The sequence below is a fragment of the Pelmatolapia mariae genome, linkage group LG7 (assembly GCF_036321145.2).
Source record: "Pelmatolapia mariae isolate MD_Pm_ZW linkage group LG7, Pm_UMD_F_2, whole genome shotgun sequence".
In the NCBI taxonomy this organism is placed as follows: Eukaryota; Metazoa; Chordata; class Actinopteri; order Cichliformes; family Cichlidae; genus Pelmatolapia; species Pelmatolapia mariae.
In genome coordinates, this window is record NC_086233.1 from 42,355,433 (window position 1) to 42,370,693 (window position 15,261).

The 15,261-nt window shown below is 37.6% G+C and overlaps 1 protein-coding gene across 7 annotated transcripts in view; it reads right to left on the bottom strand.

The window, feature by feature from the left end:
• Positions 1-6,867: 6,867 nt before the first annotated feature.
• Positions 6,868-15,261, bottom strand: part of LOC134631138 (transcription factor SOX-6-like) — a 107,083-nt gene continuing 98,689 nt past the window's right edge. For all 7 annotated transcript variants that reach the window (XM_063479157.1, XM_063479158.1, XM_063479159.1 and 4 more), the window contains 3 exons: positions 14,489-14,659; positions 12,786-12,999; positions 6,868-9,814 (listed from right to left, as the gene is read on the bottom strand). In XM_063479157.1, the coding sequence (XP_063335227.1) occupies positions 9,466-9,814; positions 12,786-12,999; positions 14,489-14,659 (734 nt within the window). In that variant the 3' untranslated portion in view covers positions 6,868-9,465. The remainder of the gene's footprint in view (positions 9,815-12,785; positions 13,000-14,488; positions 14,660-15,261) is intronic.

Genomic DNA, 15,261 nt, shown 5'->3' on the forward strand with positions numbered 1-15,261 from the left:
AAAAGTGTTCCCCATTGTTTGTTATTTCAGGCTGTATAGTGTGAGTTAATATGTTTTGCTATCACTGTGATTTTTAAAATATTTGTTTTACCACAGTCAGTATGCCGATAAGCTTATTTGGCAAATTGAGAAGAGGCTCATGCCAGAAATGAATTAATTGTTCCCACATTCAGCCGAGTCACATAAAGCCACAAAAATTGAGCTTGATCATAAAACACATAAGAGGGTTATGTGCAGGCTTATTCAGTGTGTACCACAGTTCTGGTGGAAAACAAGCTTTCATTTCAACTTATTTACTGTACCAAGGGCATTATTTTAATGTTTCTCTTTCAGAATGACTTGCTGTAAAAATATCATGTGTGACTTACAGGGTGTTCGTTAATGTTGCCATAAAATGAAAATTTAAGAGAAAATCTTTTGTGTTGACCAACATTTTTGAAGCTGTCACTGTGTGAAGACAGGCGAAACCGAATCAGGAGTTACACAGTATGTGCATGAACCAAAATGCAATGCTGACTGATATCAGTGCTTTAACAAGTGGATTTTACTTACTCTGTTCATTTTATAAGGTAAAAATGTACTTTAACTCCTAGTAGTGATCTGTTTTTTAAAATTATTCATCAAAATTTAGGCCCACAAACATTGTATGATCTTGGTGTAATCTCCTTGAATATGTCTCACAGGATGTTAAAAACAATGTATAATGGTTTACTAAACACAAAGCAGATTAAGGGAGCACACACTAGGGCAAATCTGTAAATAAGCTATTTAAAATTGTCATAGCATAACAGGCACAGCTGTAATTATTGCTTTTTTTGTCATAGAGATTTGTAGGAATAACTAACCATTCACCCTTTTACTTAGATTTAAATGTCATGTGTTATGCATATACATAAACAATGAAATGATTATGATTGACCAACACCAGAGAATTTGATTGCAATACTTTGCTGTTTGCTTTTCGGCTCAATTCAAATGCACTTATATAGCTCCAAATCAGAACAACACTCGCCTCAAGGTGCTTTATGTTGTAAAGTATAGACCCTACAACAATATATTTGAAAATAAATAAGAGGTGTTAACAAGTACACTAAAGCTACTAGCTGAGGACATATTATTGTAAAAATACATCCTGTCACGCATTTAAGTGCACTTAAACTGTAATTATGAGGCAGATCGCTCACATTTTTATGCTTCCAAAGTATATAAATAACAGAACAGAATGATATAAAGAGACAGAAATGAGCAGTGTGATCCAGATTCAACTTTGTAACTGTAAGAGCTTTTCAAATTAAAGCTTTCTTTATTTCACTGTTTAAAAGAATCTGGTATTGATCAAAAGTGCTACACTGATTGTTCATATAGGTGATGTAATTCAGTGTTGTATCATATGGATATGATCACATGAACTTCAGTTCTAGTTTAATTGTAGTAGAAAACTGAGTAACGGCCATTAAAACAATAACTCTGGCCAATATCAGGAAGATGCAACTCTTTCTTATGTGCAGCATAAAGCAGCGGATTTGTCCTCACTACTAAAAATATTGGTTTAGTGAGATAAGTAGAGCGTGCAAGAACTCGCAAGAACAAAAATAGTTACATGCTAATAAGACAACTTCAGCTCTTTGTAGCCTTCTGCACAGACAGCATGCTAATACAAAAGTAGCAAAAAAAAACCCTAGGACGTTAAAGTCATTCTGTGAAATGAAATAACATACTGATTACTTTTAAGAAAAGTAATTGGTTATGTGTAACACATTACCTTTGTTGAGTAACAACAGCAAAACTGAGCAGAGTGATGTAATTCTGTTGTGAATACTTGTTTAGGCTAAGGCAGGGTGGATGGCAGAGGCTCCATAGCTCATTAGTACAACTGTCTGATTCTTAAAATCAGCAAATACTTTTTCAGTATTCTACCAAAACCACATTTTATTTTTCTCAAATGTTCACCAAGTGCTTATGGCCTTGTGATATATCTCCCACTGCCACAGTATTTTCACAATTGTCAAAACAGTATTTCCAGAATTGTCAAAACAGTTTCACCACAAACTCCATTTAATGGCTGTTCTGAAGTTTTTGATCCTATCACTGTATCTTCAGTGGATGGAGCAGCTTAGATGTCATGGAATTATCAATTTTTCTAAGCACTTAAAGGCAACTCTAGAGAAGAATGTCTGCATTTGGATGATTCACCAGAACCTCAGACTATTTTGTTTTCTAACATTTGTAATGTCATTGCTTGGATTCTGTAACAGCATCTGCGGAATAACTTGAGGGTAGAGATAGCTTGAAGTTATGGCACATAAAATATCATTAGGGAATGGTTAGGCTTAGGTAAGTCAAGGCTGGTTTTTATGCTTTGCCTCTGTGGTCTTACATGTTATTTAGTTTCAAGGTACCCAAAAAGTGAGTGACCTGTAAGCAGTGTAGAAACAGATGAAGCTACTCTGATACCTGCTGTATGTATTCTCTCCAGACACAGAAGGTTTGAGAAAGACATCACAATATGATTGATAAAATCGTGAAACTTTGTAGCTAAGTGATACCAAACTCCTGTATTAAAGTTGGTCTGCACACCACCCCAGCTTCCACACCCTTGTAATGTGCATTATTACATAAAAAGAAGAGTACGTCCTGCAGTGGTATTGAATGATGGCATTGGGCCTAAATGGTATAACGCAAAAGGCATTGGCCAGTATACGCATATAAACGCTTGAGATGAAAAGCTTTGCAGCAGAGAACAAAAAAAGGTTGAGGGGTCAAAACTCTTGAGATTGAGTGAGAAAATCAAAAGCAGGAGGCAAATATGGAATCTACAATGGAAGAGATTAAAATATGACTACAATAACTGGAAATGTTATGTTAAGTGAGAGATTTTATCCATAAGACTTTCCTTTTCCAATGTTGGTTCCTTGTAGGATAAATGGTAGGTAACTTGTCCTTCAAACAGTTTTGATTGGTAAATGATATGTTTGTGTGTACTCACAATCAAACACATCGGTCTTTACAAAGTACATGTGACGTGCTCAGAAATGTCAATGAGTCCTTCCACTCTATAACTGCTTCTACTGTCTTTATCTGTGAAGGGAGCACAAAAGGGAATGTGATTGTAAAATCAGTAGAAAGGATTATGGTGGGTCAAATGAGGGGAGGACTAGCTACAATGGAGTTCTTTACCTCCTCATGGTCGTGCACAGTTCCGCTCATCAAGGCTGCAGCCGTGTCTTTGAGTCAAACAATCCAGCTGCTTTCATGCTGGCATTTTTCGTTAAACATATAATATTTAATTAGCGGACTAATGCACTTAAAAAGACCCAAGGACTTTGGATCAAAAAGAAAAAAATTGGCCTTTTGTCCATTGCCTATTTTCCTGAAAAAGTGCTGTAGATTTTTTCTTTCACTTTTAATTGCATTAAAAAAGAAGTATATGCCTTTATGCAATGTTTCAAAGACATAGAAACCAGGAAAAAAAAACTGTGAAAGCAATTCCTTTCAAAGGGTTTTTTTTGTATGATTTTCTTTTATTCAGACATTGCATTTAGCTTTTTAGTTATTGTTAAAGGACTCACAAGGCTGTTGACCCTTGGAATTCTAATAAGTACCCAGTTTGCAATTGTAATCAACTTACATTAGCAACAATATGCTCAAGGGAAGGTTTTACTATAAATTCACTTGCTATACATGTTACATACAATGCACAACGCATGCTTTTTGTTCCTATATTATATAGAGTGCTGTCACTTTCTCAGTTCCATTTCTAAATTCACAAAGGAAGTCAAACTTTCTCCTGTTTTTTTTTTTCAAAACACATGAGCCACATCACCAACTATTCAGTATAGCAAGTTCAAAACTAAAGGCATTTCCATCAACCCCAGCTGTTCTTTTATTTTTTTCTACCAGTTTGCAAACAGTATGCTAACAGGCTAACTCGAAAAGATGTCTCTTAGCGTTTAGAAACCCTCATTATTTAAAATTGAATCAAATAGGTTGCAGCTCCCTTGTTCACAAAAAGTTATGTTTTAAAGAGTTATGTGAGAAAAATATGAAAATCATATTGCTCCTTCATCTATGACCTCCACTTTCCCTGTTAGTTTATCAGCTCAATTGCTCATTTGAAGTGTTGTTAAATACTGCCTTGTGTCCATTTGTATATTAGGGCCCCAATTAGGATCCAAAAGAAGTATAACACAGGGCATTGGGTTTCATTAGTAACTACCTCAGTTTCTCAGTGAAGAACCATAGCTCACCCATGATAAGCTTCAAAAAGAGACCCACTGATTATCTCATGAAGGGTATGACCATCTTCTTTATACAGTCTGTGGTTTTCCATCAAGACCTACAAGACAGCAGATGTCTGATAAAGTGTGGAGTTTGTGTGTTTTGTGCATGTGAAAAAAATGTAAATGTAACAGTAAAGTGCAAACATATACAGACTATAAACTTTCATTTGTGTCAAATTTAGGGGCGGAAAGCCATGTTTCTGCCCCAAATACCCAGAAATATTTAACTTTATTAAGAGATTAAAAAAAAAAAAAAAAAACCTAAAAAAACCCTTTATACTGTTTTTTTTTTGTTTTGTTTTGTTTTTCAGTTGGGAAAATAAAACCTCTGCTATATGTAAAAGCAAAGGCTTGTTTTAGATATCATATTCACGTGACCATACAACTAACTACACCACTGCGCTGCATTAGGTGGCGAAATGCAGGACATCAAAAGCCAGGCAATATCACAAAAACAGTGAGCATGGAGAAGATTCAAACTGTGCTGCTGTTGATTGTAATTTACTGTTTTTTCATGCTATTCTTGAGTTAGTTAAAGAAAGGAGCTTCTTCAATCTAAACACTTAACAGTTTTTACAAGCTACAGCTGAGAAATAACATGAGAGAGATAAAATACTCAACTCGGAAATGTTCATGGCTGCAAACCAAACCCAAGTGCACCTGAACTTTCAGACAAAACAACTTTCCCCCTGACAAGGAATTTTTCTTGGGGGGCGTCCTCTTTTTGCCAAAAAGTGCAGTGGAAATATACTGACTTGCTACAAATGTTTGTAGTCCATGGGGAAAGTGTTTGCAGGGAAAACGCTGCTGCCTAATTTCAGAATGTAGTTAAAAGAACAGTTAGGAAAAAACATCTAAATCATATGTAGACTTCTAGACGACTTTTTACCTGATACATCACACAAATGGCACCCGTTGTGAAACATGATCAACTCGACAGAAGTGAAAGGGTCAATTAGTCTCCTTTAAATCAAAAGCATTTCAATGATTAAGCATCATAAGCTCAAAGAGGATGTAGTGTGCTGCAGCACCGTGACCATTCTGTGTGCTTTAATGAGTAGTGGAGCCTCAATGATCATAAACAGGGTGGCTTTGATGCCTCATTGAAAGAGCCTCTCCAACACGTCTGAAGGGGGCTCCTCCTTTGTAATAACAATTTATAATTCTCTTGATCTAAATGCCCAATTGGTGGGGAGGGGGGAAAAAGAAAGGATGTAGTTCTTTCTAGTCTTCAAGACGGTTTTTAAAAATCAAAAAGTGAATTTGCCTAGAGGGCCCAACAAAGACCAGGTTTCCATGAAGAAAGCATCTCAATATGTCTCATCATCCCCCACACACGAAACCTATGAGAAAAGAAAGGTAAATTCAAAGTCTATATAATCACACACTTTAAGTTTACTAATAAGTACATTTCTACCTTATATGAAAGAAAGGGTTGCCAAGGTTATTAGCCAAGGTGTAGAGCTTTACTGCAAAACATTTAGTTTTCTTTTGGTGTGTAGCTTGTTTTTACAAGTCCTTTTTGGTTATGTCCATAAAGTTCTTTGATTGATATAGTACAACTGATCCTGTTATGGATGACACAGTTTGTGCAAATGACCATAAAAAATATATCACTGCAACCCACTGTTGCTAGTTGTGCATTTAGCTACCAGTAGCTACAATAACTGGGAAAAGTTAATGGAAACAGAGGATTACATCATTTTCCTTCAGGGATGAAATGTTAAGGGATAAATAAGTTTGTATACATTACTGCAGGCATGTACTTGAAATTATAACTGTGCTGTAACAAGCTACACTAACCTTTGTTGAGGTGCTGAAAGCTTCGCTTATGCTCACACCAACTGTGCACATACGCCAAAAAAAAAAAAAACCCTGTCAACTTGAAAACAACTAAATATTCATCTTGAAGAAAGGAAAAAGGAAATGTAAGTTATGATGACTTGTTTAAAAAGATTAGCATGGCAACAGTTCAAGTATGATTTCAAACACCCCTCCCAACTAAACGCTATAGCATAGCACACACACACATGCTCACAAAGGAGTGTGTGACAAACTTGCCGGCGCCCCTCGCTGGGTGACGCTACAGTTGATTTGGGAATTACAATTAGATTTATGATGTGGCTGCATATGGCTAAGCTCTCTGTTTCTCTCTCTGAAATGCTGGGATTGGCTGTAGCGAGCACCGGCGCCGTGGCGTATACACCACAGCACAGTCAGAATGTGTGGCGTTACCTCACACACGCACGCACGCACAATGGAACAATAGGCCACATTTACCGTAATGGGCCACCAAAATATAAAGAGCGAGTGGAATAGCTCAACTTTGGAAACAGACAGCCTTGTGTTGGAAATTATTAGATCCCTGGAAAGTAAGGGTACTATTTAGAGCAATGGAAATAAAAATTCATGCAGCACTACCTGTAAGGTTTGCGCATCACTTTCATACACAGAACACAATATGTTGGTGGGGTTTTTCTGCAAATGAACAATTTTACAAAGCATTCAAAATATTTTTTCCCCCCAAAATTAAATACATGAAAAAAATAAAAGCAAAAATCTCAAGTCTTTACTTTTTTTTATTTATATATATTTTTTGATTGTCTTTCTCACCAAGTTGTACTGACACTTTTTAGAGCCAAAGCTGGCTAATAAATACAATGAAATGTTAAAACGCACAATTGGATTTCAAATACAATACTCATCACAAAAAAAAAAAAAATGTGTGTGACCAGGAAATGCTATGTTCTTCCTCTGCGGGTCACAACTGACAAGAGCATGAGGTTACCTTTCCAAAGAGATCAGAGGCGATGAGACCCCTTCAGGTGATACTAGAGCTGCGGCAACAAGATCTGCTTAAATAAATGAAATGCTTCCAAAGAAATGGCAATTTACTGGTACCTCGCATGTACCAGGCTTCAAAAATGTGACTTTTAACTGACTAATATATCATGTTTAAAAATCAAACAACAACTTCACATTAGTCAATACTAAAAAACAAAAACAAACAAAAAAACAGATTCATATCCAGTGCTTAGGATGTGTATGAGACTAACAGAAATGTCTATGCACGAGGCTTTTTTTTTATGTAACACAAGCAAAAATCAGTGTTCAGTCCCAGCTTGTGAAGCATTTTCCAAGTAAAAACCGCCAGATATGGTCGTGAAGAGAAATTTGGGATCAAGATGACTGAAGCAGCTGAACAGAGCACCCAGAAACCACCCGAGGTCACACGTTTTAAGAATGGAAACATTAAAAATTTCAGAGAATGCTTTGAAAAGAGTAAAAATAAGATTCGTCTGCAGAGACATTTGAGTAAAACAGAGACTGCTGACTGCTGTGCTGCATCGAGACAATAGAGAAACATCTCGCTTCAGATGAGTGGAAAAACTTGTGTGCTCTGACTGGGGCGGTGGTTACTGAGAGGCAGACTGGTTAAGCACCTTTCCCCTTCGCTAATGTTTTCTTAATAATTTGCTCATGTTCAAAATACAAATGCAGTGTAGAAAAAAAGGTACCCTTTTGAAACAGCGGACCTGTTAAACCCATTTTTTTTGTAACTATATAAATAATTTTTTAAAACACAAGTTTGGCATATATTTCCAACATAAGAAGACATTTAAAAATTAACAAGCTAATAAAAGAATTAATATTTGTTACATTTTTGTACCAATGGTAAACACAATACAGTGAAGGGATTTATGATATTACAATTTCTTATCCTACAGTAGGGTCATCCAGGGGTGCACCTTCATCTTCAAAGGTACGCTTTTAAGACTAGGGGGATTCCTAAAGTGAAATTAAGCTAAAGGCTACCTTTACCTTTAGCCTGATTTAAAGGGACAGAAACATTTCTAATACTGCACTGCACTGCACTTAATGCATTTGGCCTCAAAGAACATTGGGCAGTGTGGTTTATGGAAGCACTAGTGCAGTGGAATAAAGGAATAGGCGCCTTCGATGCTGCTCTTCTAACTACGTCTCAGAGCCTTAGGGTCTGCCAGAGAACGACATTCTGTGTGTGTGTGACTAAGCAAGTGTGATGAAAAAATAACCTCCCTGAGCACTGTTTGTGTTTGGGCCAGGAGGGGAGCCAGCAGTTGATGAGTAGGAACCCACTTCATCAAATAGAAAAAAATGATTGTATAAGACTTTTGCAGCATTGGAAATTAAGACTACAACATCCCAAGTGAATGTGAATGTTTGGCACATTTGAAGAAAATCTGTACAATTTATGGGTACTTACTTACTTATTTAATAATAATAATAATAATAATAATAATAATAATAATAATAATAATAATAATGTAAGGGAATTTGCTCCCTTTATTTCATTGACAGTCTGAAAAGTCCTACCACTCTTTTTGTATGAAAACAAACAAAACAAATAACACATTCACAAGCTGGCACATCATACCTGAGCTGGGATATTTAAAAAAAGAAACAGTAATGTAAGGTAAGCAGTTTGTCAGAAAGAAATGTGTGTAGCAAAGAAATCGTAAGAAACAAAAGTAAGACTATAAGGTTACAAGAGCTAGGATTTATATTAAAAACTTTCCAAATTTCAAGTTCCGACAGTCTAGAGTTTGTACAGGCAGTGACCTGTCAGAAAAAAAGTCTATAGAACAAAAAAGCAAAAAGGAAAAAAAAGACAAAAAGTAAATACATAACAATGAAAACTAAATCACTCCTTAAACATTTAAGACCAAATAGCTGTTGAAGACCGATTCCTAATTCTTCGAAATCCATGCATGCCCTTTTACAAACTACACAGCAATGTGTTCGTCGCTCATTTGTTCTTTGTCCCATTCTCTCTCATTCTCTGTTGTCTAACTCTTTTTTTTTCTCGCTCCTGTTAAGATTGTCAAAGTAGAGGAAACTGAAGTTCATTGTCAGCTGGACATCTGAAGATTGATCAGACTGTATTCTTGGGTCACGTTTTTCCTATTCCTTCGTTTTTCCATTTCTTCAAATGGGCGTCCATCAAAGATACTATCCCAGAACTTTCTGAGCATGTCTGAGCTGATTTGAAATCCTGTTGGGGCATGCTCAGTGCATGACGCAACATGTCCTGAAAAGTTAAACTGAAGGTCTCAGTAATAAAATGTCTTTTTAAGAAATGTCTCTGACTATAATGGGAGTTGTTCTCTTTTTTTCTTTTTTACATCTGACACCCGGAGCTTACTCAGTTGGCACTGACAGCCTCATGTGTCTCGTGGTCGCTGCTATAGTCTGACTTGGGCTCATCCTCAAAGTCCTCATACATGTCCATGTCATTGTCTCCATTATTGGGGTCGCTGGGCAGATCCAAGGCTCCGATCACACTGCCATTGCTGCCTCCTCCACTGCCAGGCTCAGACTTCACACCGTACGTGCTCTGAATGACGGGGATGGCAGGATCAGGACTGGCCGAGTTGCTGGAGCAGTCTGAGGTCAGATGTGGGGATGGTGTAGCTGCTGTTGCCATACTTATGGCACCTGGGTAAACTCCTACACTTCCAGGACTGTTGCCCAGAGAAATGGGTGGCTGAGGCCTGAGTATAAAGGAAAGAAGATAAGGAAGAATTATATTATTTTCACAACATAAAATACGATGCGTGATTGAAAAGCTTTGTAACTTTCACAGTGTGATTTAAGTCTAGCAGCAATGCTGGAAGCAGTCAAAAAGTGCACAAGGAGATGACCTTGAAGGGGAGATTAGTTCAAAAACATTTTTTTTTATTTATTCATTTAAGTCTCAACAAGCATGATCCAAAAATTACAACGTTGAAGAATGTTAGAAATGATTGTCACTTCGTAATGAATGATTGGTCCTTTAAAGTTAAAGAAAAGACACTAAGTCCCAGAGCCGCTGAACATCACAAGAAGGACTACTTGTAAACGATAAAACTTCTAGCTGACTGATAGAGATCCATTTGTATTCTTCTGGGAGGCCAAATATGGCAATGAATCCTTAAACCAATAAAAACTGACCTAACTCAGTGTTCAGAACAAAAACTTAGGAAAGAACCAGCTTTTAAAAACACACAATTTGTTAGACTGGCATAAAATAGTATTTTTGTACCAATAAGGTGATTCCCAAAGTAACGATATACTCCACAGTATGCTGTGTGCTCTTTAAAAATAAAATGGACAAGTGGAGAACAAAAAACAGGCAGCAGATGGGCAGTATCTGCAAGTCTGAAAGATTTAAGAAATAGGGGAAAAAATCAGCCAAAGACCTGACACAGAACTTGGGAGATATATCTGTTAAGCATTTTAGACAAAGGCTCATCTGTATGCATGCATGTTTGCTCATACGAATATATTTCTGAACCTATTTCTCCATTTTCCCTGCAAAGTATAAAGAAACAGGGGATGGCTCAAGACCTTTGCACAGTTGTGTTTTGGTACAAGCTAGACAGATCAGACACTGATTCGTTAGCCTTTGAACAACATCTTTGAACAAAACATGAATTCTTAAGCCATTTAAGTTCAACCACAACGCTTTTCATCTGGCTGAGCATGTCCTAACATAGAGCTCTACCTGCCATATCACAGCAGCATTAGCATTGTAGATGGAATGGGGGTAAATGCACATCATTCAAACAGGCCCCTCAGGCTCCTCAAATGAACCGCATAAAGTGGGAAAATTACTGTCACCTTTTTCACCTAACAGTTTTCTCTCCTCTGTCTCCTGAAACAATTACTGCCGTGTGCTCTGACAGACTCATTTTCAAATTAAGCATTTTAAAATAACACTGGTTTAGCAATCTGGAATGTGCCAGAAACTAGTTGTGTACTGGCTCCTGTAAATGTTTGATTTAGCAACAATTGAAAACCCAGGCCTGGAGAATCTAAGCTTTCCTGCTTAGCGTACTTGACCACACACAGTAAATGTGGCATTCATCCTGTGACGTGTGCCTTGCGCTCATTCCCTCTCAAGCATGTGCTTACATTTCATATTCCACTGTGTCTGTCTGTGTCCAATTTCACTGCCCGCAAGCGCCCAGCATTGTCCTAATTTAATAAATGACAAGCTATTAAAAATCGCTCCTATTCAAAGCTGTGGCCTCTGGTAAATCCATCTCACTCATAGGCCACTGTGATGGCTTTAAACACATCCATGACTGGTTCCCATTAAGACAATGCCACTGTTTTTCCCCTTGCTGCACCGACTGCAGTTGAAAAAAATATATCAAGCTCTTCAGCAAATGTTTAAAAGCTTTAGCAGATAGAACCACAAGAGGTTCCCAACCTTTCATAAAGGGCCCATAAACCTTGATGATCACTCCACTAACGTTAAACAAATGGACGCGGCTAAGAATTCTTTTCTATTCACACTGAGACATACTAAGGAGGAAAAAAAAGACCTCTCGTGAAATGCAAAGTTGGTTTTAATATATTTCTATACAATCAAATAAACTCAAAGAAGATAGATAAAATTACACAATGATAAATTATCTTTTTTTTCCTTTTTACTTAGACATATTTGGGGAGAGATGTCTGCTGGATTGAGAGACAACTTTATCGAAGGCCACAGGTCCATTGTAAATGACTCAAATCCATCTAGAGTGAGACACAAAGGCTGTCTGTTATCCAAGGCTTAATATCGTCAATGGCTTGTGGTTCTTGATGCAAATGGACCTCTTTAAAGTTTTAATCTCTCAGTTTTAATCAGTCAAAATATACACTCTAATGAAGATGTAACAGTGTGAAATAACCCTGCAACCATGCCAGCATTCCTGTCCTAGTAATGGCCCAGTATTAGGTCACGAGGCCAAGCTAAATAGTGACATGACATGGCTTAACCTATTTGGGATTATAGGACTGAGGAAGTACCACCGACAAAGTCCACAGGGCTTCAAACAACGATCAGTCTATGAGAAACACAACCATGTTAAATTATGTGGTTTAACTTCAGTTTACAGGGCAATTTTCTTCAAATAAGCAACAAATCACACTGTTATAAAGCAAAGTCATGTCAAATTATACTATCACTGTTATAAAATCTAAGTTCAACATAATTTGGTATAATGCTGTCTAATATATTTTGGATCAAATGACACTAATTGCATTTCCTAGTCAAGCCATAATTCACACATCGTTTAATTAGAGTACGAGTGCATTTGTGTGCTGTTTTATTAAATTTCTCTCAAAATATGGTTTGTTACATCTTACTAGTGTTCCATAAAATAAAGTGTGACCCACACAGCTCTCCTCTGAGCAGCACTGAATGCTGCATGACCCTGAGGGCGCCAACAATGCCAGAACCTTTTCACCACCTCGATTCCTACCAGTCACTCAGAAAGAAAAAAATCTGTTCAGTGAGAGAAGGTTTACTTTTGACATGTTTAAGTATTTCTGGGATTTAAATCACAATTACACAGGACTGCCGTCTGAAGGTCCTTCCATGAAAGAAAAACTAATTTGAAATTCAGTTCTAAAACCACGTAACTCTCGCCGACACGCTGCAGCTTTTCTTCAAACTCGTGCGATCACTCACTTTTTTAGCTTTGTACTCACCCCACAAAGAACTGCCTCATTTCCTGACGTCGTGAACGCATCATCTGCTTGTACTCCCCGATGCGTAGCTTCTTGCCATCAATGATGCAGGTTCTCTTGGGCCGTGGCTTGTACTTGTAGTTGGGATATTTCTCCAAGTGGATCTTGCTTAAGCGGGCCTGCTCCTCATAGTATGGCTGCTTTTCCTGGTTTGTCATGGCTTTCCAGCGAGAGCCTAGAGCAAAAAAAAAAAAAATTTGAAAAGCAATTGACACTTTAATTTAGGTTATATTTAAATATTTTAGTGTTACTAGCTAAGAGGGTGACTGAATTTAAATATCTGTACATTACCAAATTTTAGTGAGTGACTAACATGGTTTCAGTGAGTTTTTTCAAAATAGTTTCAGTGTAAGTGGTGAATCAAAGTTTTTCATAAAATTCCTGCAAAGCAAACATATTGTCACAGCTACATTATTCAGTCACACAAAAGAAGCACAGCTTTGACAATTCTGGTTTCTTCCTGAGGTTGGATGCCTTCCTGTGAGCAGGCTCCATTGAGTGTTTAGCCTAGAAGGCTATTTAAAACCAGGAGTGGATTACACTCTGCTCCCTCTTCGCTCAGGAAGAATGATACATTGTGTATGGCTTGTTTTCCTCGGTTTTCCTTCTGAGCAAGTGAACAGGGCCATTACTGCGGGAACACAGCACATCTGTGAAGCACTTTGACAGCTGATTATACACACTCTTCCTTGCTCTTCTGTTTATCAAGGTTTATCACAAACTGTTCTTGTACTTTTGTGACACAGGAAACACAGAGACGTTTTTCTTTCTTTTTTTTTTAAACTTGCCACCCACCTACTCCCTTAAGTCCAGCTGTGTTACTATTTTAGAGATGGATGCATTGTATACATACAGTCATATACACACTCATAATTCCACTTTTCCTTCTCGTCTTGTCACTGAACCCTAATAAAAATCCAGCAGGAGAGCGCGATTAAGCAATATACTTAATCAAATGATTTTCCCCTGTAATATGTTTCCACTGTAATAACAAAAACAAAGAAAAAAAAAGGACTTTTGAAAGCAAAAAGATTAATCGTCTAAATTCAGGATGCATGTTAAGAGCACAAAACATCCATTTATAGGACCCCTTTCAGAGACCTGAGTCAATAACACAGATCCACCTTAGAAAAAGCAATTCATTCACAATGCTCAGAAGTAGCATTTACGGCATTCAGCAAGCCTCAAGCTCACTTGAACTCCGCATTGTATGGTAGAAGTCTTAAGAACATTTCAGGAACAACCGTTATGCTCAGCATCATGTGAATGGATATCTGTGTTGAGGAGGTATTTTAACTGAATGCATCCATCACACTAGTCAGGCTGACACAGTGGAGCTCTGTGTGTGGAGTGTTCCAGGCTGAAAAACACACTAGTCATTCTTATAGTACCCACTTGACGGTAAGAAACCCTGTGAACTGCAGTATATAGCGGTAGGGTAACCTAATGAGCAGACAAGCTGACCTTAAAAAAAATCTGCCGTGTCACTTTACAGTCACTTAGAACAAGAAAATAAAAAATTAAAGCAAACACTGGCGTATTCTTTTGTACAAAATTTAAAGGAAAGCAAAAGTACCTCGCCCTTACAACACCAGAACAACATATCACCACAATATTGAGGTTTAGCTTTCTCACTCATCAAACATAAACCCGCAAAATCTCACCAAGGATCTTGCTGATGTTGGAGTTGTGCATGTCGGGGAAGGTCTGCAGGATCTTCCTCCTCTCATCTTTGGCCCAAACCATGAAGGCGTTCATGGGCCTCTTGATGTGGGGCTCGCTGTTGTTCCTGCCTCGTGTCTCTCTGAACACCCGTGCCTCTGCGATGTTACTCCCTAAAAACAAAGAAATCACTTTTGCTGTATGTTCAACATTAACGAGTTCCCTGTTCATACTTTCACACTTCAAATGCAGTGTATAACAAGGTGCCTGCTTCTTTGACTGAGGCACTTTTCTGTCTTCTTGGAAAGCGTAGCAAAGGTTTGGTGGAGTATTCCACATAAAGTCCTTCATATCATTCCTACACACAAACACACGTGAACTTTGCACATTATTAGTTTGCTTCCTCGTGATATTATCTCAGTGCTTAAGCTCCTGTGTTTACTCCTCTGACTCTAAACTAAACCACGATGAGCACTCCTTGGTGCCTGTAAACAGAAATGCTTTATGAGAAACAGGTGGGCTTGAAAAAAATCGCAAAGACTACATTACAAGGAAGTACTTTAAAAGAGCGCGTTTAATGACTACACTTAATTCATAGTATGTAAAAATCAGCTCTTGTGACCGATTCATAATTATCTCTGTGACCATTCGCTACAGAAAACTTACTGCCCATTTTTGGTTTGCATACTAGGACCGGGTCACAAAAACTAGTGAAAAACATGAAGACAATTCATCCTCTTTAACCAACACTTGCAGTAATATTGACATTTGACAT